Source organism: Borostomias antarcticus (assembly GCF_949987555.1).
Source record: "Borostomias antarcticus genome assembly, chromosome: 7".
Lineage (NCBI taxonomy): Eukaryota > Metazoa > Chordata > Actinopteri > Stomiiformes > Stomiidae > Borostomias > Borostomias antarcticus.
In genome coordinates, this window is record NC_140240.1 from 11547802 (window position 1) to 11574329 (window position 26528).

Here is a 26528-nt window from a genome sequence, read left to right on the forward strand (position 1 = left end):
GTTGTCGGTTTCAGCTAATTCCCCCAAGTCAGTAAGGTCCTCAAAACTATATCCAATGTCATTTGTCACGGGGGAGTTCTCTGGTTTTATATGATCCACTGCGTGGGCTCCACCCCTAATGCATTATATGTAACGGATAGGCTACTTGACTGCATTCTTATTATAGACCCCTAACCCTAACCCCCTCGGTGATCAGCGGTTTATGTGTCATTAGTTAATTATGTGCTTCTTTTCAATAAACAATGCTAATTCAAAAGGCTACCCATGCCCCCTGATTGCACTACCTGCAGCCAGCAAAATCGGAATCATCAAAAATATTTGAGAAAGGGCAAGATCGAGTGTAATTAAACATGGAAAATACGTGATAATATATGACATGTTTTTATTGACTCCAACGAACAGTGACTGGTGGATGAGTGTTTTTTTTTTCTTTCAGAAGCATGCCATCTTCATACCGGGATCCACGCATGGGTTTTTCAGGAATGATTGTTGTCGCGTACAGAATGCAGACCTATTTACAATGTTTACAATAATGATGTCCTGTACAAAATAGAGAAATTAGATTTTACAAAGGATTCTTTAGAAAACGAAATATCAAATATCCGCGTATTAAAAAGGAAAAACGTCAGCTAGAATGATCCCCTATATAGCCTACTGTAGGCGCACGTTGATGTAACATTTTCTTGTCACACAGCAGTTTACATGCAATTTACAACATTTAGAAATCCATCACATCTTGCACATCAGTGACACATTATACTGTAGGTAAATGAATATAGCTTATTTTCTTAATTCTATTTTGAGTCAATTAACAACCTTCGCAAAAAAGTATGACTATTCAGCAACATGTATTGGCTTTCATGGGGAGAACATTTATATTGTTATTGTTATATAATGTTTTACTTCTTTTCAGACAATTTACAGTTCTTTACAGAACTGTTTTCCATGAGACTGGTCTTGTGAAACAACCCCCCCCCCCTCCAGTCAGTATGATGCAACATGCACTTGATCTATTTTTTGCATCATAATTGTTCCCCGATGCAAGTTGCCTATTATAAGTCCAATAGGTCTGCAAGCTCAATCGTTCATCTTTTGGAGCCACATTCCCTGTAGTGGTATTTAGTTTCAATGCCTTCTGCTGTACAGTGGAGCCAAGGTCTCTCAGCACATCCTGTCAAGTCTATCACCTCCCACCAGAACACATCCTCCCTCCTCCTCACCTCCCACCAGAACACATCCTCCCTCCTCCTCACCTCCCACCAGAACACATCCTCCCTCCTCCCCACCTCCCACCAGAACACATCCTCCCTCCTCCCCACCTCCCACCAGAACACATCCTCCCTCCTCCCCACCTCCCACCAGAACACATCCTCCCTCCTCCTCACCTCCCACCAGAACACATCCTCCCTCCTCCTCACCTCCCACCAGAACACATCCTCCCTCCTCCTCACCTCCCACCAGAACACATCCTACCTCCTCCCCACCTCCCACCAGAACACATCCTCCCTCCTCCCCACCAGAAAGCATCCTCTCTCCTCCCCACCTCCCACCAGAACACATCCTCCCTCCTCCTCACCTCCCACCAGAACACATCCTCCCTCCTCCCCACCTCCCACCAGAACACATCCTCCCTCCTCCCCACCTCCCACCAGAACACATCCTCCCTCCTCCTCACCTCCCACCAGAACACATCCTCCCTCCTCCCCACCTCCCACCAGAACACATCCTCCCTCCTCCCCACCTCCCACCAGAACACATCCTCCCTCCTCCTCACCTCCCACCAGAACACATCCTCCCTCCTCCCCACCTCCCACCAGAACACATCCTCCCTCCTCCCCACCTCCCACCAGAACACATCCTCCCTCCTCCCCACCTCCCACCAGAACACATCCTCCCTCCTCCTCACCTCCCACCAGAACACATCCTCCCTCCTCCCCACCTCCCACCAGAACACATCCTCCCTCCTCCCCACCTCCCACCAGAACACATCCTCCCTCCTCCTCACCTCCCACCAGAACACATCCTCCCTCCTCCCCACCTCCCACCAGAACACATCCTCCCTCCTCCCCACCTCCCACCAGAACACATCCTCCCCTGCTCCCTCTTGGGTGAGCTATTCTCTAAGGCCCTGTAACCTCTTTTTGTGGAGCTTCATCAAACGGCCCCATATATAAGAACCCTGTCTCCATGCAACACCTGTGCACCACTATTCAAATGAAGGCTCATACTGCAAATGAGCTGCTGTCTCTATATGGCTTTCAGCCTGTGGACCAGCCTCAGAGCACAAGCGTCTGGGCTGACTCAGAGCTGCAGGGTCAGACAGAACAACACATTTACTAGAGCCAAGACTGCCAACACCAGTAGAAGTTGCTGCATAGTCCTCTCCAGATACACAATAGTTGAGAAAACACACAGTAAACACAACCACCATGGAGCTACAGGCACAACGACCAGTGAGGGACATGAAGAGGAGCCGGATGAATGGCTTTTGTTACCTGCAGGAGGGTTTGGGGTGGTGAGTGTGTGTGTGTGTGTGTGTGTGTGTAGCAGGTGGTTTGGGGGCTGATACTCTCTGGAATATTTACAATAGGTGAGACAGTTGTGATATCTGTACACTGTGTGAAGATATACTTGAGTGAACTCAGAGCGTTAACCGTCAGCTGTATGTGGTTTGACCAACGGAGGGAGCATCTTTCCCCTGGTGAAACCATGTGAAGAAAACTAGTAGCAAAAGCCATTCGCTTCCTGTTGTAATAGAAAAAGCCATCAACAGTTCAATGTAAAATCAGTGCAAACACAAGACAACTGAATGCACACCAACATCTTTTTAACTTGACTATTTTTTAAGCGTGTCCCACTGCCATGATAACCATTAGACAAAGAAAGTGATCTGCCAGTAATGCACAGTATATATTTACATATATATAATGTATACAGGTGATTAATGAAGGTTTATACTTTACTGAAAGGACCTCAACAACTTCTCAGTGTCTTAGTTTTCGGATTTGACATGACACAAGCACATCATGAGCCAACTGCATCATGCTTCCATTTTTACCATGTACCCCAACCACCCACCCAAAATATATACACACATGTACACACATTGACAAACAGTCTTTCCATTGTCATCCATTGTTGCCATTGAGCAAATCATTATGGCATGTTTTCCTCTAATATTGTGAGTGTGTGTGTGTGTGTGTGTGTGTGTGTGTGTATGTGCGTGCGTCTCCACCAGGATTCCACCCAGGTGGATCAGTGAAGGGTGTATATCTTTCATCTAATCTGATTCACAGCTCCTTGGATCGTTAACACTGACTCATTCAAAGTGATTCAGTACCACCAATCTGTAGTAGTCTACACAGATTACAGATTAAATTATCTATCGTACTATTGACCCATTCACTAATTTATATTCTATAGAAACTGAACTAGTTGCGTCAGCTAGCGATCATGAATTCCCACTTAAAACATTACACGTACTAATCGGTGAGATATAGGGGAGAGCACCATTGTCAGCTACAGTAAGTAGAGTATGGGTGATTGTTATCAACAGTCAAACTGTTAACAAACTTTCAGTCTCTTATGAGGTTTCCTCATGGAGAACACAGCACCCTCGCAAATGACATGGGTTCAGGTAGGCCTAGTTTTAAATCACTGGACTCACTCTCTTGTTTTGGTATAAATACATGTTTTCTGCAACAATATAGTAGCTTTGTGATAAGGCTTATTTTCAAAGCACCTAAATGATCTGAATTATTATAATGGCTACCACATTAAGTAAACGTTTTACAATTACATTCATTTAAGCACTTTTACACTCAGACTCCTAACTAGACAGTCAATATGCAAGGTTACAGGTGAAGAACAGTATTTGGTTCAGCATGTTAAATATTTGCACCATGCAACTAGGGTACAAGTAAAATAATGGCCATTTTACAGAAACTATGTACATGAAACCTAAAGTTAGCCTACTAACTTTTGAGTAGCCTAATGCTTCAGAGGCAGATCTGATGATACTGTCCTATACTCTATGTAAAATAAATGTTGTGGAATATCTTAATTATAAGCAAAGAGTAGCTGATAAAAAGCACTATTCATACAAAAGACCTGTCTGATTATTATACCTGTCTGTTAACTCTATGACCTGATTCAGATGGAAATGGTACTAGCATGACGTTAGTCCATAAAGAAGGTAGCCTTAGAAATTCTCTGTAATATTGTCAAATAAGTACGGTGCCACTAACATGGGAATGGACTAGTTAAAGTTTGTAAAAAAGTATGACAGCAAGTACAACTAGAATGAATAAAATATGATGCTTACTTCAATAGCATAGGAGGAGTTTGCTAATTTTGTAGTGACTGCATCAGGTGTGTGATAAAGAAAGAAATCAACACTGCTTAAATAGCATCCTTTCCTCTCTATCTAGTGGTCAGAAAATCAGAACTGACGACAAGGATCTTACAAGCAAGGAAAGGAGACTTGAACCTAGGTCACGCCTCAAACCCTATCAACTCATCATAATAGTGTTTAAAACCAACCCAGATTGGAGCAAGAAGAGAGAGAGAAATTAGCTTCCAATGCTTTTACAACGGCCTTGGAGATACTGTAGTGATGAAGAAAGCATACTGTACACTAATGCTTCGGTCGAGGCGATCAATAGCATTTGTGTTAAGGCATTCCATTTGTTTGAATCAAACAGGTTGTGTGGAGAGGGTTGTAAATTGCATATGACCAAGACTGCAGTTGATATGTTTTAGAGACCAGGAAATTATCTAAATCTATCGCCCCATCATACTCTTCTCTGCGCGCCACAACGTCATTTCAGACTGACTTTACTCTAGAGACGCGCTGCTACTGAGCTGGAGTGAACTAGCAGGGATGTCCTTCGCTTTCCCCTCTGTCTGCTGTTGGTAGAATCACCTGGTAGAGTAGCACACTATCACCTGGTAGAGAAGCACACTATCACCTGGTAGAGAAGCTCACTATCACCTGGTAGAGAATAACACTATCACCTGGTAGAGCAGCTCACTATCACCTGGTAGAGCCGCACACTATCACCTGGTACAGCAGCACACTATCACCTGGTAGAGCAGCTCACTTTCACCTGGTAGAGCAGCACACTTTCACCTGGTACAGCAGCACACTATCACCTGGTAGAGCAGCACACCATCACCTGGTAGAGCAGCACACTATCACCTGGTAGAGCAGCACACTATCACCTGCTAGAGCAGCACACTATCACCTGGTAGAGCAGCACACTATCACCTGCTAGAGAAGCACACTATCACCTGGTAGAGCAGCACACCATCACCTGGTAGAGTAGCACACTATCACCTGCTAGAGAAGCACACTATCACCTGGTAGAGCAGCACACTATCACGTGCTAGAGAAGCACACTATCACCTGGTAGAGCAGCACACTATCACCTGCTAGAGAAGCACACTATCACCTGGTAGAGCAGCACACTATCACCTGGTAGAGCAGCACACTATCACCTGGTAGAGCAGCACACCATCACCTGCTAGAGAAGCACACTATCACCTGGTAGAGCAGCACACTATCACGTGCTAGAGAAGCACACTATCACCTGGTAGAGCAGCACACTATCACCTGGTAGAGCAGCACACTATCACCTGGTAGAGCAGCTCGCAAACGCGGAGAAGAAGGAAAGATGTGGTCTATTTAGCACCTGTCTGCATGAGCACCGCGGAGGGCAGCTGTGGTCAGGGAGGCTCGCTATGCATCAGTACTGTTCTGGGGTTTATGAATCGAGCCTCTAGTTGTGATAAAATTAAGACCGGAAGAAGAATCTGTATTTTCATCTCACTTGGAAGTTGTTGTTTTTTTTGTTTTTTAAAGTGGCTTAGGAATGGTTTTGGAATGTCAACACACAAACAGTCTATTTTTGCTATAGGAGTAAAGAGCAGGTCAATATAAACGGAAAACAAAACTATTTAAGAGTGATTTTTTGCTCCTGAAAGTAGCACTAGGTAAGAGCTTGCAGAGAAAAACAGTCTATTTGAAGTGCTAAGGTTTGAGTCTGGACTTGACGCTCATAGTCTCGGGAGGCTGGGGTCCATCGCCGTCTCCTTGTCCGGAGATTCAATGTAGTTGGCTGCTTCTTGCAGTTTCAATAGCATAGCCATCTGGAAACACAGACAGGGGTACGGGTATGTAAGCAAAAGAGCAACGGTCCTACAAGATCTTTAAAGACACTGTGATCCCAGGTAGAAAGACGGCCTGGGGGCCGGTGGAGAAGCGGGGCCCTCACCAGGGGGTCAGACTCCATGGAGCTGGGTGGCGTCTCCTTGTGGGGCCTCTCTTCGCTGGGCGGCCCCGGGCTGCCGGAGGTGGTGGTGGGGGGAGGCAAGTGGAAGAGCTTGGCCTGGTCCTGCTGGGCGGACGGCCAGGGCAACGTGCCTCTCACCCACTCCACCGGGTCCTCCCAGACCGCCTTCGGACCATGATGCACCTGGAGCACAGCCACCAAGTACAGTTGTCACGCTAACATTCTCTGCACTGTTTTAGATATTGCTATGTGCCTTGATTTTATGTGTTCTTCAATTTTATGTACCTATTCTAGTGTGTGCGTTTTTATCTTCTTACTATCAATAATTAGCAATAATTAGCTTTTATTGCTAAATCTGGCACATTTACCTAGTATTTATTAATGTGCACAGTCCTTAAAAAAACATCAAATTAATGTGAGCAACACCGCTTCAGGAGGACCTGAATAAACTCCACTAGGCCTCATTCGTAAACGTGGGGAATAGTCAGATTAAATACAGTGAAATGAGAAGTCAACCATACTGTACATTTGAGATCCTTTGAAGCCGTCTTACAATGTTCTTCTTTAATCCTTTCTTTTCCCCCAGAATCTCCCAGAACATGACATAATCAACAACGCCCTGACCAGTGTGTGTGTGTGTGTGTGTCTGACCTTGATGCCGTCCTTGGCGCCCTCTTGCAGGTATGGGATAATGGAGTGATTCCACAGGTCGATGAACCAGGAACGAAACTCAACTACCGTGACTGGACAGGACAGGAAGAAACACGGGCCTGGAGGGAGGGGTGGGGAGGGAGAGAGAGAGAGAGAGAGAGAGAGAGAGAGAGAGAGAGACAGACAGAGACAAACAGAGAGAGAGAGAGAGATAGATTAAAGGAGTAGTGTGGTATTTAGCATCATACTGTAAGCCCTGTTATAAGGTTATTTACGATCATACAGTATACAGCAGTCCATACAACATTTTTGACAGACTTTGGACTTTTGAGATATAAGTGCTCACTGCTCATGTCAGATATAGTCTCACTGTAAATAAATTCTCACTTTTGCATTCTAGTTATGTTTTCCCCGATAGCCATTTTTTGTGTGATATATGTTTACGTACCCTACATATTGTACCACTAGACGGAGCTATCCATCTTGGGTCATAACAGCATATATATGCCCATAGATGTCCATTATATGGTCAGCTGAGCATACATATGCACACTGTGTACTACTTACAGTAGCTGTGACATGAGCAATGAGTACTAATATCTCAAGAGTGCAAAGTCAAAAAAAATTAATGGACCGTTACTGTATATATATATATATATATATATATATATATATATATATAAATATATATATATACACACCATATATGATCGGAACCTACTCCTTTAATCAAACCATCCAAGGCTTAGTCCAATTAACAAGAATAAGACATTGGAGGAAGTGACCTTCCTTCCTCTCTGAAAGGTTTGCCTTCATACCGATGAGGAAGTCGGACGTGCTGTGCTTCTCCAGGAAGGTGTGGAGGTGGTACCACAGCTTGGGCACCCAGTCCAGCACCCTGAGGAGGTCCTCGTTGGTCAAACTCCTCTCGTCCTCTGCCTCCATCAACTTCCTGTGCAGGTAGCGAACCAGGAAGCCGTTGGCAGGCTCCACGTTGTTGGAGAAGGTCACCATTCTGGGTTGAGGAAGGGGAGGTCAGAGGTCATGCTGTTGACCCAGATACTGTGCATGCCATTCATGGCAAATGTGTACATGTGAGCGATGTAATGGTTTGAAACGACAGACATGTAAATGTGCCTTAACTCTTCCTGACACTGACTGACATCTCACCTGAAGCTAAGATGAAGACCATGGTTTGGGGTCATCTTCACCGGCTGGTTGGTCGTTCCAACGATGTAAGGACTAGGGGGAAGGGAGAGAGAGAGAGAGAGAGAGAGAGAGAGAGAGAGAGAGAGTGAGAGAGATAGAGAGAGAGAGAGAGAGAGAGAGAGAGAAAGTTAGAGAGAGAGTGAGAGAGAGAGTGAGAGAGAGAGAGTGAGAGAGAGAGATAGAGAGAAAGAGAGAGAGTGAGAGAGGGGGGGGGGGGGAGAGAGCGAGAGAGAGAGAGAGAGAGAGAGCACAGATTAGGGACAACATCCGACAGTAAAAGAGACAATCACCAACCATTTCTGGTCAGTGTGTGTGCTGTAGTAAACTGTAGTAAACGGTAGTAAACTGTAGTAAACTCACCATTTGTGGTATTTGCAGGTGAGAGCCCCGTTGACCAACTCGCTGATAGAGGCAGCGTCGTGTATGTCATCCAGGACTACAACCAATGGGATTTCTGCCGCGCTGGTTTCCCGATCAATCTGATTGGCCAGGTTGGCTAGGTAGAGTTGTAGATCCTGGTAGCGGAGAGAGAGATGAGAGAGAGAGAGAGGTCAAAATATGTCCGAAAGCTGACAGAAACTAAAAAGTCCCTGTAATAAACCTTATTAACTAAGCTTGCTCTATTGTGGAATATCCTTCCCTCGTGTGTTGTAGGCCAGCCTATCCTAAACATGTTCTAGCCTGTTATTTGCCAGAATGGCGATGCTACGCTAATCTATGCTATGCTACGATACGCTACCGTAAACACACTCTGTCTTCCAATGACCAAGCAGCGTACGTTTGAGGCTACCCCGCCCCTCGGCTCACGTGACCGCCTGGCGTTTTAGCCCCCCCCCGCCCCGAGCGTGTCCACGGCCCTCCGAGCTCACCTTGCATGACTGGCGGTGCATGTTGAAGGTGACGACGGTGGCGGCGGTGACGTCGCGCCCGCTGCGCTCCACCAGGTACTCGGCCAGGTGGGAGGTGAGGTAGGTCTTCCCCGTGCCGCTGGGGCCCGTCAGGACCAGCCGGCGGTGCTTCAGAAGCAGGCTGATGTAGTGTTGCATCATGGGCTTGGGGATGAGCGTCTCGAACACCACGCTGTCCACGCACTTCTCCTTCAGGCCTGAGGAGAGGGAGAGGGAGATGTAACAAAAATAAACGAATAGAAAACCACATCACTCCTGAAGTCAGTGTACTCAGTGACACTGACAGTGCACACACAGCTGTGGGCATTTAGCATACAGTACAGTTGACACCCTGAAGCCCAGGAATATTTTCCACTCACTTTACAGATGCATCACCTCATAAACAACAATTTGGAGTGGTACAGTTACAGTAACACTCCAATTCTGGAAATAACCGCAGATGAAGAGTATGTAGCCGGTAGCCTTCTTACTCCCTACCCCCCCTCCCACCCTACCCCCATACCACCCTACCCCCCTAACCACCCTACCCCCATAACACGCTACCCCCATACCACCGTGCCCCCATACCACCCTACCCCCCTAACCACCCTGCCCCCATACCACCCTACCTCCATACCACCCTACCCCCATACCACCCTAAACCCTAACCACCATATCCCCATACCACCCTAACCCCATACCACCCTACCCCTCTAACCACCCTACCTCCAATCTACCCCCTACAGTGGCCTGCAGGCCACCGTGTGACTCCCTCTACGAACCATGTCACACACGTATAGGGTCTTTGGCCTGTGGCTGGGACAAGCAGGGTCTGGGTGCACACACACACACACACACACACATACACACACGCACAAACACGCACACACACGCACACACACAGACACATGCATGCACGCACGCACACAAACACACAGACACAGGCTGCACAGAGATCATTTTTCAGTATTGGTCCCAGTAGCCCCCCCCCCACCCTTCCTCCCTCCCTCCCTCCCTCCCTCCCTCCCTCCCTCCCTCCCTCCCTCCTAGCCTCCAGCTCCTCCGCCTCTTCCAACCTACCTACCAACCTCCTCTCCTACAACCTCCTCCCTCTGTCCTCCTCTCTCCCACCCCCAGCTCCTCATCTCTCTCCCCTTCTCCCCCTCTCCTCCCTCCGCTCCTCTGGTTGGGAGTCTCAGACTCCCTCTGTAGGGTCTAGTCTGGAAGCCTCCATATGATATACCGCCCTTCTGGGAACGGAATGTGACCCTCTCAGCCTATAGGTCAGCACCGGCAGTTCAGCACGGCGGAGACACACTTCAGAGTGTCAACAAACGCCGAGGACAAGGGGGGACATGTGAACTGAACTGCTGGGTTCAGTCCGGTTCAGCGAGCCTGTCTGAGCGAATGTTTTGGTTGCGATCCACCGGGTGGGGGGGGGGGCGCAGGGCCAGACGTTCCCCTCATGTAAATAACCTGGGTGTCTCTGACATGGTGAGAGGAGAGGGAGAGGGGGGTGGGTACGCAGGCACCATCTGTCCTGGGAGAGACCCCCGTGGGGCTGAATGGGGACAGAGACCGGGGGACACACAGCTGATCTGATGTAGAGGGAGTCAGAGACTACAGTAGTCACACAGCTGATCCGGTAAAGAGACACTTCCACTCCCTCTAGGCAAGATTGAAAAAGTCTTCTTAAATACAGAGCACCACTAGAACACGCTGAGGAGAATGGCCGTTTTCAGAGAAATGTCTTGGTTTAACCTGATCCTGTTAGCTGTTTCTAATTATGATGTTGACTCCTGAGTGTAGCTGTCAGCTGGGGGTTCTGGGAAGAGAAGTTTCTCCCTTCGATAGACAAACATCTCATATGAGAACCATAAGAACTTTGCTCGAGCTCAGATGCTTTGATTTTGGGTAGACAGCGATGCAGGCAGGGAGCCAACACATTAGACTGGATTCCATCGTCTTTTGGATGCTATCACCTCCTGTAATAAACAGCTTTGGATTGTCACTCAAATCCCGTGTTGGAGAGATTCATTTAGAATACACCTGGAAAAGGGACACTGGACTGTGTGGTATTGTGAGAGATTGGGGGCCGTCTTTTATTGAAATCAAAACACAACGCAGAGCTGAATAAGGACTAATAAAAGACAACAAAAGTCAACAACGCTGTGGAAAAGCTTCAGATAATACCACGCAAACATCCCGACCATAAATCGTCCACGTCTTAACAAAACATCGGCCGACCTCTGCATGGATAAACCAAGAGCAGGAAGCGGGGTTCTGAAACGAAAGGTCACCGCAGGGAAACCAAAGGTTCGACATCCTCCGAGAAGAATGACATGAAAACATGAGAACGAAAGCGGCAGGTGGAGATGCCGGGGGGTGGCGGGGGATTAAAGATGTCTGACTCCGTCGGACAAAACAAAGCCGCACAGTTTCGCACCTAATATAACGCAAAGCACTTCTGCAGAAAGCCGCTACATAACTAATCCATCATGATCCCGATCGTACTGACCCCCTGACCTTTGACGATGCCTTTAGAAAGAAGTCCTGCTGACAGGCGCATCGAGGTCAGCTGTGTGTGTGGAGTATTTTTATTTAACCTTTATTTATGCGGGGTGTCTGAGACTGAGATCTCTTTTGCAAAGGAGGCAACAGTTAAAAAAACGCATACAATAAAGTATGAATTAAAAATGACAAAATACATAAAATACAAATTAATTAACTTGAACCTTGAACTATGAGGGCTGTATTCCCTGCATGATGCACTGGGTTAGTACTGATATTGCACAGACTGACCGTATGTGTGTGTGTGTGTGTGTGTGTGTGTGTGTGTGTGTGTGTGTGTGTGTGTGTGTGTGTGTGTGTGCGTGTGTGTGTGTGTGTGTGGTGTAATGTGTTTATGATATTTCATAGACTGACCTTTTGAGGGTGCATGCGCTGAATGCCTGATCCTGTTATATTTACGCCAGGTGTTAAACTGCGGTGGTCAGTTTGCTCTTTAACAGACTGACCTTTCAGGGCCACGGAGATGGCCCCGGGGCCCCTGGAGACGCAACGCGAGGGCTGGCTCTCTGGCAGCTCGGCCCCCAGGATCCGGCGTACGTGGCCCAGGCTGTAGCTGTAGATGGAGTCAGTGGACAGGCCCAGGCTGGAGGTGGGGTCCACCTTGGCTATGTACACCTGGAGGTCAGAGGTCAGAGGGGAGGTCAAGTCAAGTTTATTTGATATTGCCCATTTCATGCGACAAGCACAGACTCAATGTGCTTCAAGAATAAAAAGACATTATACACGATAGAACATTCAAATAAGAATGTATTACAAATATAAAATAATGTAAGATAACATAAAACTTGATAATAGAATAATTACAGTACAGAGACAATAAGAGTATAAAACAAACTTTGAGGTTAAAAGCGTGTGCAAAGAGTTATGTTCTTAGCCTGTTTTTAAAAAAAGACATGCTTGTAGCAGACCTTAATTCATGTGGTAGGTAGTTCCAGATAGAATCATTTAGAATTAACCTTGGGAATAGTGAGCAGAGCTTTACTTGACGATCTAAGGGATCTGACTGGTTTGTATTCAGTGAGCATGTCAGAAATGTAGGAAGGAGTTAGACCATTCATAGACTTAAAAACAATTAGAAGTATTTTAAAATCAATTCTCTGTTTTACTGGGAGCCAGTGAAGAGAGATTAAAGAGGGAAGTCAGTAGGAAGAGAGGGCAGTCAGTAGGAAACAACCAGCCTGGCTCCAGGCCCTGAATCGCACGCCCACTCTCATTTCAGAATCGTGGCTCGGGGTTCGGAAAGGCTCTCGTCCAGAGTGATTTCTAGGTTGGAATTCCAACCGGGCCGATCTGCGTCTTTTGGATGCAATGACGGAATTAAGCGGCGTGATTGGTTAGGGGGATGAGCTAATCGCTGAGGAGTCCCTCCTAGGCAACGCCCATCTCGGAAAATGGCTGCAATGGGAGCACTTTCAGGCTGAATAATGAACTGAAATTAATTGGCAAAGTGTCAGTCTAGGCAATAACTGGCAGTGAGGAAGAGGAATCAGTACTAGTTCCTAGCAGAGGGGTAATACATTAGTTGCACTTCGCTTGTTTTTGTAGTGCGGCAATATTTTGACTGTTCAATATTATCTTTGGTAAAACGATAATTAACGATTGCTTGTTTTTCTTCTCTTTGGGATCCCTTACGACATGTACGCTAAGCACCGTTTGGATGGTGATTGATGGTTGAATTCCGCGGTGTGAAAGCTAGATAGCTTCAGCATGTGCTAGCAATGCAGCGGGGACCATCTGTTCAACACAGATGTAAACTCTAGACATCGTCCAATTAATCTGACAAGGACAACACGTCAATCACCATCGCTGTACGTTATGCCACGTTTAGCCAGCCATGTCATTCTCACACAAAGGCCTTGAACATGAATACTGTACGGTACAGTGCCTCAACAGAACCCAACATTCCCGCTCGCGTTCCTTCCGGAAGTCTCACCTTGAAAGCCTGACTGACGGCCGAGTCCAGCATGGGCCAGTCCATTCTCCCATTCACCCGGACCGTACCAATGAAGAAATCCTGCTGTTTGACCTCCTGTGGGAGAGAGACAGTCAGAGGTTTACTACCATCACACTTTTTAACCTTTATTTAACGAGGCAGGTGAGTTAACCCCACCGCACGAGCCGAGGTCCGAGTTTAAACCGGCATCGGTGAAATAAAAACAACGTACGTCTTTGAAGACGCGCAAGTTGGCCACGCGGACCAACACCCTCGCGCGCGTGTCGTCCCTGTGGGAGGCGAGGCCGGCGGACTCGGAGAGGAACGCTTCTGTGGAAAGGAGGATGAGAAAGAAGAGGGAGGGATGAAAAGACGGAGGTCTGAACGGACGGTAGACACCTCTGGGACGACAGCGGACGTCGGTGAGTCCTAAACCAGTCAGGTTAACCCGGGGGTGCGATACACAGGCCTGTTGGCAGCCTCTTCAGCCTATAGCAACATACAGTACGGACTCCAGAGAATGCAGACATTTAGAATATGTGCCCGAGTCCCTCGCGCAGCTTGAACCTGCAATCTTAGCGCTGCTGTAAGCGTTTACACTTCATAACTGAATGGTGTGTCAGAGAGGAGATAGATAGAAATTTCCAGAGTCTCCCCCGATGGAGGTCTACACAGGTGTGAGAGGGTCTCAGAGGACTAAAGACAGACAGTCTCCCAGGTGGAGGTCTAGGTGTGAGAGGGTCTCAGAGGAGACAGTCTCCCAGGTGGAGGTCTAGGTGTGAGAGGGTCTCAGAGGACTAAAGACAGACAGTCTCCCAGGTGGAGGTCTAGATGTGAGAGGGTCTCAGAGGACTAAAGACAGACAATCTCCCAGGTGGAGGTCTAGGTGTGAGAGGGTCTCGGAGGGCTACAGAGGAACCTGTCTCACCTGGGTTGTTGCCGTCAATCTGTCCCCTAGCGAAGGTCTTGGTGGAGGCTATCGACTGCCGTGGCGACAGCCCCCCGAGTGAGGTCAGCCCTGAAGACTGGGAGATGGAGCTGGAGGGCCCGGGGGAGGCGCTGGGAGAGGAGCTGGGGGAGGGGCCTCCTATCTTCAAGTGGTCATTCTCAGATTTGAGGTTCTCCACCGTCATCTACGGTAAAAAGCAGAACGGGATATGGTCATCTGCAGTCACAAGCAGACATGTGTGCACATACACACTAACACACACACACACACACACTCACACACACACCTGCATGTTGGTCATGGCCTCCTGCAGCTGCTCCAGCTGGTGGGCGGAGCTCAGGGCCTCCAGGCGAATGTCGGTCAGCTTCCTCTCCTTCTCCCAGAGTTCCGAGCGCAGGTCGGACACCACCTTCTCGTCCTCCTGGTCTCCCTCACACAGCCTGGGAGAGCGACAGCACGTCAGAGACTGGGGTCAGACCACAGGCCACAGACGGAGGCCGTAGGAATGACCAACACTGGACGAAACAGGAAGTGACTAACTGCACATGATCGGGATGTACATTATTTGGAGGTAGAGAGCCACATAAAGATTCAAGGATTTTAGGATGTGCCCAACGTGGGGCTCGAAACTACGACCCTGAGAGTCTCACGCTCTACCGACTGAGATAGGCAAAGGTTACAAAACATGTAGAACAGATCAAGAACATCAACTTCAACAAAGCCAGGAAAGTCGACGGAGAAATCTTTGGCAGAAAAAAGGGCCGTGTGGTCGTTAAAGGAGTATTAAAGGTAAAAATCATGTTTAGCCCTGTTTTAAGGTTACTTATGATCATATACAATGGTTCAGATCAAAACGTTGACAAAACTAGCACTTTTGAGAAAGTTGATAATTGCTCTACCACCTTTTAGATCATACAATGGATGTGGGTGGGCACCTTGAAAAATCATTCAAAAACATGTTAAACTCTCGATTTCAAAGACAAGAAGCTCACTGAGGGGGTAATTGGTGTCCGTTGGTGTTCTGACATCAAATTCGCCGCAAAGTATGAATCCTGTAGGGTTTTATTGATCATTTTATTAAATCCATTGACTATTGACGCGACCGTTGTAGACGTGTAGATCAATCCGCAGAGGGGATTCAGGAAGCGGAACTACTTACGGTAGCTATTGTTATTGTTTATGTTGCTAGGCTACCTAGTTTGCGGAAGTTTACACACGTATGTATGTGCTGCGACTAAATAGTTCTTTGATAAATATTTAAAAAAGCCTTTCCAGATGAACTAGAATCTTACTTTATGGCGAATTATGTCAGAACGCCAACTAACACCTCGGTGAGTTTCTTGTCTTTGAAATTGAGAGTTTAACATGTTTTTTGAATGATTTTTCAAGGTGCCCACCCACATCCATTGTATGACCAAAACGGTGGTAGAGCAATTATCAGACTTTCTCAAAAGTGCTAGTTTTGTCAACTTTTTGATCTGAACCATTGTATATGATCATAAGTAACCTTAAAACAGGAATAAACATGATTTTCCCCTTTACTACTCCTTTAAGGGACGAAGGGGTAGAGAGTTTTAAACGTGCGGATCATCGCGCAGGATCTCACGTAGAGGAGGAGGCCGAGGCAGACGACTTGAGCGACGAGGATGGGTTGTCCACGTCATGGTGGACCTTGGGAGAGGACGGAGCCGAGGACTCCGGCGTGGCAATCTCCTCGATGTCGGCGTACGAGGCGGAGAGCTTGGAGCCCTTCTTGCTGAACGCCTTGTTGAAGGAGCTCCTCAGCTGTTCAGAGAAGAGAGAGGGAGTGGGAGATGAAACCAGATAGCAAGAGAGAGAGAAACAGAGGGAGATAGAGCGATATATAGAGAGAGGGAGGTGTAGATTGAGAGAGAGAGAGAGAGAGAGAGAGAGAGAGAGTCAGATTGCACTTCGGAGACAGTGACAAATGGTCAAAGACAGATGCACCACACTGACACATGAAACATCTCTCACATCTCTGTTGATGATTCATACAAAGATGTGGCATCAACACTTGATTATTGAGACAATATATTTATCAAATCAAAGCAGTGTTAGTAGTTTGTTACTGCATTATTAAGGATCGCTTGTGAGCTTTAATTAGCCAATGAAACAAATGGGAGATCAACAATGTCCTCCATTTTGTCCTAATTTTCTAAGTTGAGTATTTCAGTATATATTATCCCCCTGGCTAAACTGGCAAGACATCCAAAAGAGAGTCAAAGAGAATTTAAGCATGCAACATGGAAATGTGGTGGTAATTGAGTGTGTGGGGGCGGAGCTAGCAGGCTGCAGTGCGACAGCCCAGTTCATCACACTGGGTACGGATCGTGTCCACTGGACGCAAAGATCCCCGTCCCATGAAGAACACAGACTGAAGTCTCCGGATTTAGCTTCCGGGTTTATACAAGTGTTACTGTAGGTGCAAGCCCTGTGTTTAGCGGTTTGATAATGTTGTGTGAGGCTGAACTCACTCAGACATGGCGGGTGGCTTTTGAAATCTGACAAACTGATGGTTCCCCACAAAGGAAAACAATGAAACAAGAAAAACAAGCTACAATGCAACTTCATTCACCAACTTTCACAATGCCTTTGCAAAAACAACAAACACTGAGATATTTATAACTTTTCTTATTCTGAGGAGACGTGGAGACACCATCTCATCCTCCATCCCGTGGACCCACCACCCGCGGGAGGAACTGTCGGGGTCGGCTACGCTGCCAACTAGGTGGCAGTGAAAGCGGTGGGCACCGACGGACCGGACCCGGGCGGCAAAGGCTGGCTCTGGAGACATGGAACGTGACCTCGCAGGGGGGGAAGGAGCCGGAGCTTGTGAGGGAGGTGGAGCGATACCGATTACACCTGGTGGGGCTAACCTCCATGCACAGCACTGACGCCGGAACCAAACTCCTGGATAGGGGTTGGACCCTGTTCTTTTCCGGAGTTGCTCATGGTATGAGGCGTAAGGCAGGTGTGGCTATACTAGCTAGCCCCCAGCTGAGCGACTCTGTGCTGAAGTTCACCCCAGTGGACGAGAGGGTCGCCTCCCTGCGCCTTAGGACTGTGGGGGGGGGGGACTCTGACTGTGGTTTGTGCTTATGCACCGAACAGCAGTTCAGAGTACTCGGCCTTCCTGCAGACCAAGTGGAGTCCTATTTGGGGCTCCTGCCGGGGATTCCACTGTCCTATTGGGGGACTTCAATGCACACGTGAGCAATGATGGAGAAACTTGGAGGGGCGTGATTGGGAGACATGGCCACCACGATATGAACCCGAGTGGTGTTTTGTTGTTGGACTTCTGTGCTAGTCACGGTTTGTCCATCACAAACACCATGTTCGAACACAAGGATGCCCACAAGTACACCTGGCATCAGAACACCTTAGGCCTAAGGTCGATGATCGATTTTGTTATCGTATCATCTGATCTGAGGCCATGTGTTTTGGACACTCGGGTAAAGAGAGGAGCAGAGCTGTCCACTGATCACCATCTGCTGGTGAGCTGGTTTCGATGGCGGGGGAAACCTCTGGACAGACCTGGAAAACCCAAGTGTGTAGTGAGGGTAAACTGGGAACGTCGGAAGAGCCTGTCCGGAAAGATTTTAATTGCCACCTCCGGCAGAGATTCTCAGGCATCCCTGTGGAGGTTGGGGACATCGAGCATGAGTGGTCGGTGTTCAAAGCTTCCTTTGCTGAAGCTGCAGCTGGGAGCTGCGGCCTGAGGGCCATAGGTACCTCAAGGGGCGGTAACCCTCGGACACCGTGGTGGGCAGCGGTGGTCAGGGAAGCCGTCCGACTGAAGATGGAGGCCTTCCGGGATATGTTAGCCCGGGGGACTCCAGAAGCAGTTGCAGAGTATCGACTGGCCTGGAGGGCTGCGGCTTCAGCCGTGACCAAGGCAAATCAGCGGGTGTGGGAGGAGTTTGGAGAAACCATGGAGAAGGACTTCGGTCGGCACCAAAGTGTTTCTGGAAGAGCATCAGACACCCCAGGAAGGGAAAGCGGGGGACCATCCAAGCTGTATACAGCAAGGAAGGGACACTGCTGACCTCAACTGTGGAGGTTGTTGAGCATTGGAAGGAGCACTTTGAGGAACTCCTGAACCCGACTAATCCACCCTCTACGATCAAGGCAAGAGCCAGAAGATGATGGGGGGTCATCGTCAATTTCCCTGGAGGAGGTCACTGAGGTAGTCAAACAACTCCACAGTGGCAAAGCCCCACGGACTGATGAGATCCATCCAGAAATGCTGAAGGCGCTGGGTGTTGAGGGGTTGTCTTGGTTGACACGCCTCTTTAACATTGCGTGGAAGTCCGGGTAAGTGCCAAAGGAGTGGCAAACTGGGGTGGTGGTCCCAATATTCAAAAAAGGGGACCAGAGGGTGTGTGCCAATTATAGAGGCATCACATTACTCAGCCTCCAAGGGAAAGTGTACTCCAAGGTGCTGGAAAGGAGGGTCCGGCCGATAGTCGAACCTCAGATTGAAGAGGAACAATGCGGATTTCGTCCCGGTCGTGGAACCACCGACCAGCTCTTCACTCTTGCAAGGATCTTGGAGGGGGCTTGGGAGTTTGCCCAACCTGTCTACATGTGTTTTGTGGACTTGAAGAAGGCTTACGACCGGGTCCCTCGAGAGGTCTTGTGGAGGGTTATGCGGGAGTATGGGGTGAGAGGATCCCTACTTAGGGCCATCCAATTCCTGTACACCCAGAGCGAGAGCTGTGTCCGTGTCCTCTGCAGTAAGTCGTCTTCCTTTCCGGTGGGGGTTGGCCTCCACCAGGGCTGCGCTGTCATCAATCCTGTTTGTGATTTTCATGGACAGGATATCGAGGCACAGTCGTGGGGAGGTGGGTTTGCAGTTCGGTGAGCTGGGGATCGCGTCGCTGCAATTTGCAGATGATGTGGTCCTGATGGCATCATCTGCCTGCGACCTCCAGCACTCTCTGGATAGGTTCACAACTGAGTGTGAAGCGGCTGGGATGAGAATCAGCACTTCTAAATCTGAGGCCATGGTTCTCAGCAGGAAACCGGTGGTCTGTCCGCCCCGAGTAGGAAATGAGTCCTTACCCCAAGTGAAGGAGTTCAAGTACTGTATCTGGGGGTCTTGTTCACAAGTGAGGGAACCATGGAGAGGGAGTTTGGCCAGAGAATCGGAGCAGCTGGTGCGGTTCTGCAGTCGCTTTCCCGCACTGTTGTGACGAAAAGAGAGCTGAGCCAAAAGGCAAAGCTCTCGATCTACTGGTCTATCTTCGTCCCCACCCTCACCTATGGTCATGAAGGATGGGTCATGACCGAAAGAATGAGATCACGGATACAAGCGGCCAAAATTAGTTTTCTCCGGAGGGTGGCTGGGGTCTCCCTGAGAGATCGGGTGAGAAGTTCCGTCATCTGGGAGAGACTCGGAGTAGAGCCGCTGCTCCTTTGCGTCGAAAGGAGCCAGTTGAGGTGGTTCGGGCATCTAGTGAGGATGCCTCCTGGGCATCTACGCACTGGCCTGTGAGCGGCTAAAGATTCCAAAGGCAGAGCTGGTTGATGCTGCCAGGGAAAGAGATGTCTGGGGCCCCCTGCTGGAACTGCTGCCTCCGCGACCCGACCCTGGATAAGCAGATGAAGATGGATGGATGGATGGATTATTCTGAGGAGAGGCTAGACACTACCAGACAATATTTGATTCTGAACCACAAGAGTGTTTGAGAGAATATTTTTTATCTGATAATCTGTGACTCTGAACACACAATTAGTTTCTCACTACACTGGTTACCTTTCAGTTTTAGAATAGAAGATTAAAGATTTTTATTAGTCTACAAGTCATTACATAATCAAACACCAAAATACATACAGTATCGGATATGCTTTTAAAATATACACCCAATAGGCCTCTCAGGTCCTCTGGCACTGAGCTTTTAATGGTCCCTAGAGCCAGGACTAAGAGGCATGGGGAGGCAGCTTTTTTAGTTCTTATGCCCCCAGCCTCTGGGACACCCCGCCAGAGGACCTGAGAATCTCTGAGACCATGTTAATTTTTAAGCGAGATCTTTAAAACATACCTTTTTAACAATGCTTTTACCACGTAGCTTTACTTGTTTTAATATAGTGTTCTTAATTTGCACTCTGTTTTTATTGTTTTTACTCTATTTTGCACTGTCTCTACATTTTTAACGCTTTTACTTGTTTCTTTTAAATCTGATGTCACTGTGTTTATATGATTTCTGCTTTTATCCTTCTCTTTTTATGCAAAGCATTATTTGCTACATTGATTTGTAAGAATGGTGCTATATAAATAAAATAAAATGACATTGACATTGACATGTTTAACAGTGTCTGGTGAGTTAGAGAATGAAGTGGAGCAGACATTATGGGATGGAAACACGCACAGCTGGTCCAAATATGAAGTAAGTATGACTCAAGGGTGCAGGGAGGAGAAGGGGAGAGAGGGAGGGACGTGGGGAGGGGAGGGGAGAGAGGGAGGGATGGGGGAGGAGAGGGGAGAGAGGGAGGAGAAGGGAGAGAGGGAGGGACAGGGGAGGGGAGGGGGAGAGAGGGAGGGACGGGGAGGAGAGGGAGAGAGAGGGAGGGACGGGGGGAGGGGAGGGGAGAGAGGGAGGGACGGGGGGAGGAGAGGGGAGAGAGGGAGGGACGGGGGGAGGAGAGGGAGAGAGGGAGGGACAGGGAGGAGAGGAGAGAGAGGGAGGAGAGGGGGAGAGAGGGAGGGACGGGGGGAGGAGAGGGAGAGAGGGAGGGACAGGGAGGAGAGGGGGAGAGAGGGAGGGATGGGGAGGAAAGGGGAGAGAGGGAGGAGAGGGGGAGAGAGGGAGGGACGGGGGGAGGAGAGGGAGAGAGGGAGGGACGGGGAGGAGAGGGGGAGAGAGGGAGGGATGGGGAGGAGAGGGGGAGAGAGGGAGGGAGGGACGGGGGGGGGCAGATATTGCAGAGAGGGACAGAGAATGGGGCACAGGAGAGGGAGAGTAAAAGAGGGAGAGGAGGAGGAGGTGGAGGAAGTAGCAGTGGAGGAGGAGGAGGTAGAGGAAGTGGTGGTGGAGGAGGAGGAGGAGGAGGAGGAGGAGGGCGGCTTGGGGCTCTAATAACAATCCACTCACCTCAAAGACCTGACAGTAATATCGGGGAAGCGTGCGAGAGAGATCAGAGTCATACTTAAAAGCAGATTTGGAACGGAGGAACACCCACACACGGGCGCAGACACACAGCAGGAGAGAGAGGCTGGAGGCCTCCAGGAGAGAAAGGCTGGAGGCCCCCAAGAGAGAGAGGCTGGAGACCCCCAGGAGAGAGAGCTGGAGGCCCCCAGGAGAGAGAGGCTGGAGACCCCCAGGAGAGAGAGGCTGGAGGCCCCCAGGAGAGAGAGGCTGGAGGCCCCCAGTCTCCCAAGCTCAGAGGGTGCAATCGATGAGCATATCTACACCACTTTTGATTAGGTTGTATTACAGTACATGGCCTGTAACCTGTAACGTGCTGCATGTGTGACACCCCTGTGTCCCTTGACTATTTATAATGTATAGTTGTTGTGAATGGATGGTAAATCAACAGCACTTAAACACTGGACTGCTCTTATGCACTGTAAATGGATGGTATGGATGGATCTCTATGAGCCTGTTCTGCTAAGTGCTTAATGTGCTTTGTTATATGATTCACTTAAATATCATATTAGAGACTACAGGATAGCTAACACATAATGGCCTACCATGAGGCAACTTCTTGCTCTCTGTAAAGCGCATTGTGTTGCCTCTGTGTATGAAATGTGCTATACAAATAAAGTTTGATTTGCTTTGAAATGGATGGTAAATTAACTGCACGTTGTGTTTTGTAGCATTCAGGTGTTCAGCCAGGCTCCTTGTGAAGGAGACCCGGGGGCCTCCATGTGACTCCCCGGCTGAATGAAGGTGAGATGAGTCCCTCCCAGGTCCCCCTGTCCCCCTGTCCTCCTCACCCAGCTCTTCTTCTTCTTCTTCTTGGCCTCCTGCTCCTTGAAGCTGCCCAGGCTGGAGTGACTGCTGAGGCTGTTCAGGCTGGAGATGCTCTCTGACGAGTTCTGACGCTTGATCTGCAGCTCTGGAGGGAGGGGGTGAGGGGGAGGGAGGGAGGAGGTGAGGGAGGGAGGGAGGCGGGGTGAGGGAGGGAGGGAGGGAGGGGGTGATGGAGGGAGGGGGTGAGGAGGAGAGGGGGAGGGAGGGAGGGACGGAGGGAGAGAGGGTGTGAGGGGGAGGGAGAGAGGGAGGGAGGGGGGAAGGGTGTGAGGGAGGGAGGGGGTGGGAAGGAGGGTGTGAGGGAGGGAGGGGGTGGGAAGGAGGGTGTGAGGGGGAGAGGGGGAGGGAGGGAGAGCGGGAGGGAGGGTGTGAGGGGGAGGGAGGGAGGATTTATTTATTATTAAATAGAGTATTTATTTAATTTACACTGAGAATAACTCAATAAATAATACCCTCGAAAGCAATCAGAAAGGCATTGCAATTGTATCAAATAGCCAACTATACTTTTGTGACGTTAGAGTTAATGTTAAAGTTGACGGCTACTTTTTGATACTCCAGACTGACCAGACTTTTCGGATCTGTGATGTTTGGATCTCTGCGGTTCTACTGTAGTGAGAGTAGTAGTTTGGGCTGTAAATGGTGGAAGAGTGGGCCGTGTGGGACCCCCTACCTTTGGGAGTGATGTCAGGGTTACTGAGGGCTACATGGATGATATCCTGGGCCTCCGTGTTCTTGGTCTTCAGCAACTCTATGGTGTCCTTCAGGTCACACAGCTCGTTGTCCTGAAAGCACGGACAACCCATACATAATCATATTATAATATATAATTCCTGTATCACATATGCTATTAAGACAGACTTCCTTATCCAAACCAACCAACAGTCAGTGACAACAAGTGAATCAGTGAGATTCAAACCCTAACCCTGGCTATAATAGGGATTCAAACCCTAACCCTGGCTACAATAGGGATTCAAACCCTAACCCTGGCTACAATAAAGATAGCCCCATAGCCCCACATTCTTTCAGCTGGGCTACCCATGACATGGGACAAACAAGACGCGCGTTAAACGGTCTGTTAATGTAAACTGTCTCTGAGGTGCGGAGGGTCAGGGATCCCGTAAAGAGAGTGGAGCAGCTGGCGTGGCCGGTCAGCGCGGGGCGCAGCTGGTGGAATGTGTCCACGGGCGTCCTCCGCCAGCCTGACTGACCGCGCTGAGAGGCCGATGAAAACATCGCCTCACCACCGGGTCGACCTCTGACCTCCGGTGCATTTCCGTGCGGAGGAGGGCGGTTCTCTCTCTCTCTCTCTGGCTGGCTGACAGGGTCTCAGATAAAGGCGTTGTGGTGTTAAAGGTATGAGACAGTTACCAGTATGAGGTGTGGGTACTGCTTAGTACAAACAGAGTGGCTAGGCATGGTACACTTGACTGTCAACATTCACACTTCTAGAAGCGACACATACTCCAAATGATACTGTACGAATGCACTGATTTGATAGGTCCATAATTTCGATAAAGAATATAGCCATAACTGCTTTGCATGGTACCTTAAACAGGTAAACTGGACAGAATAATGGCCACTAGGCACCTCTTACGGACATGTACAGTGTTGTACAGTAATTTGACGTAAGATACACTGGACTGTCTGTCTGTCTGTCTGTCTGACTGTCTGACTGTCTGACTGTTGTACCTTCTGGTCTGAAGTGACAGACAGGCTCTGCAGGCGTGACGTCATCAGGGCCAGACTCTGCTCAAACGCTGCTACCAGGTTAGCCTGCGAGAGAGAGAGAGAGAGAGAGAGAGAGAGAGAGAGAGAGATGGCTCACAGGCTCACTGGACATCAAGGAAATGTCTTTCTCTCCGTCTGCTGAGACTCAGAGAGAGGCGATGGAGTAATGACCAGCTGCAGGTGGAAAACGTCAAAGATGAGAGGAGGAAGGTTAGAGTGGTGTGTGTGTGCGTGGGGTCTGTGTGTGTGTGTGTGGGGTGTGTGTGTGTGTCTGCGGGGTGTGTGTGTGTGTGTGTGGGGGGGGGGGTCTGTGTGTGTGTGTGGTGTGTGTGTGTGTGTGTGGGGGGGGCGGGCTTCCTCAACCTCACTTTAGCAGCCATTTTAAATGATTCAATGAATGTGTTTTGCATCACTGTCTTTTACAGTTGTTTAAGTGTTTACATGGGATGTCTGTCATAAACCTATGACAGAACTATCAACGTGATCCTTAAGTCTATTTGTCAACATGCTTCACAGTTAGCTAAGGAGGCCCGACAACATCACACAGCAAACCAAACAGGAAACCCGGCCACGGGCCAACCCGTGGGCCAATCATCTGGAAGCAGCAGTCCAACAAACCTGGCCTAGCTGCTACACCCAGCATCCACAGGTGTGGGTCAGCGGCCGGCAGGCAGGGGGCAGCAGCGAGTCCAGCAGTCATTACAGCCAACAGCAGGGGAGAGAGGGACAGTGGTGTTAGGCCTGGGATAGCACACTCCTCACACACACGGCCATTACGGTACACACATGCATACCGTACACACGTACACACACACACACACACACACACACACACACACACACACGACCCAGATTCAGTTATGGCCACTCCAGCCATTCAATTTACGATGATGACACAGCAATGTAAACCAGGGGTGAACCAGGGTCTGTGGCCGTCACATACAGCCCAGTGTCACGCAGAAAGCAGGTTACGGTCAGGTTACAGTCAGGTTAGGGGGTATAGCCAGTCAGCAGTGTTAGTATCTTTAGCGGTAGATAAGATGATGGATTTGTGGATTTGTGTCTGCTCTCTTTGGTAAAAACAGCTCTCCCTATCTTTCTCTGTCTCTCTCTCTCTGTCTCTCTCTCTCCCTATCTTTCTCTCTCTGTCTCTCTCTCTCCCTATCTTTCTCTCTCTGTCTCTCTCTCCCTATCTTTCTCTGTCTCTTTTTCTCTCTCTCTCTGAAAGACTGGAAGACTTGGCTGAAAGACTGAGAGACTGTGAGACTGAGAGACTAAGAAATGAAGAGGCTTAGAGGCTGGGAGGCTGAGAGGCTGAGAGAGGGAGAGATAGAGGGAGAGAGAGAGAGGGAGAGAGAGAGAGAGAAAGAGAGGGAGAGAGAGGGAGAGAGAGAGAGAGGGAGAGAGGCAGAGGGGCTGATGGACTGAGAGGCTGAGGCCCAAGCATAACCAGCCATTAGCCACCCCCTCTTACAGCCTCCAGTCAACCAGGCACGCCTGACCTGCTCACGACCAGCTCACAACGACCCACATGAACCTACATCGCTTATCTGCAATACAAACACGAGGAAAAACACCATTAAAGTAGTTAACTTCACTTTCCTAAAGTGTATCTTGGGCCCCGTGGCGGTGACAATATCACAGTTACTAATCTTGTTTATTCCCCTTCTCTCTGGGTTCTCCCACGCCCAGACCTCACGCCCTCCCGGATTTCACATCTGAGCCCGACATCTAATGCAATCAGCGCCAGCTGGGTCCTCCGCCTCCGTCCGTTGCCACGGTGAAACCTGCGCCTCCTCGAATGCCTCCCAGTAATCGTGTCTGAGACCTGGACCTGACTTGAGTTAAGACAGAGCTGCTTCCCTGCGATACGGAGTTCAGAGCCATGGCTCTAGACATTTGTTCATCAACTTGTCACTGTTTTGGATCTTAATCATATTATTGTTGTAAATTGCTTATGTTTTGTTGATGTTTGTGTTTGCTTGTGAGCTCGTCGGCATTGGAAATGAGGGAAACCTCAATTGCCCCACGAGTTTAAATAAAGGTTTGAATTGAATTGAAGTTAGCGGACGGATCTCATTGGGCTTCCATCCGTCACGTCCGACTGAGGCGTTAGGATATTAGCTTGTTATATACGAAGCCAAATGTAATACATCCTGTTACCACCAAGAGTGAATGAGAGAGGTGATGAGAGAGGGAACGTTGTTGGTTGGCCCTCACGATCGCTCGCAAACGGCACACACACCTAGGTCTTCTTGTCGATGAGCCGTGGGGAAGCATAATACAGGTGTGTGTGTGTGTGTGGATGTT

At 48.9% G+C, this 26528-nt stretch overlaps 1 protein-coding gene across 1 annotated transcript in view; it reads right to left on the bottom strand.

The window, feature by feature from the left end:
• Positions 1–5664: 5664 nt before the first annotated feature.
• The window catches only part of nav1b (neuron navigator 1b), a gene marked incomplete at its 5' end in the record, with an annotated part of 65679 nt that continues 44815 nt past the window's right edge, over positions 5665–26528 (bottom strand). Inside the window, 16 exons of the mRNA XM_084441497.1 lie at positions 5665–6150; positions 6276–6476; positions 6945–7063; positions 7763–7959; positions 8115–8186; positions 8514–8668; positions 9023–9258; positions 12058–12226; positions 13545–13640; positions 13777–13874; positions 14473–14677; positions 14780–14933; positions 16100–16278; positions 22454–22575; positions 23161–23272; positions 24180–24263. Coding sequence (XP_084297623.1) covers positions 6058–6150; positions 6276–6476; positions 6945–7063; positions 7763–7959; positions 8115–8186; positions 8514–8668; positions 9023–9258; positions 12058–12226; positions 13545–13640; positions 13777–13874; positions 14473–14677; positions 14780–14933; positions 16100–16278; positions 22454–22575; positions 23161–23272; positions 24180–24263 — 2292 coding nt within the window. The 3' untranslated portion in view covers positions 5665–6057. The remainder of the gene's footprint in view (positions 6151–6275; positions 6477–6944; positions 7064–7762; positions 7960–8114; positions 8187–8513; positions 8669–9022; positions 9259–12057; positions 12227–13544; positions 13641–13776; positions 13875–14472; positions 14678–14779; positions 14934–16099; positions 16279–22453; positions 22576–23160; positions 23273–24179; positions 24264–26528) is intronic.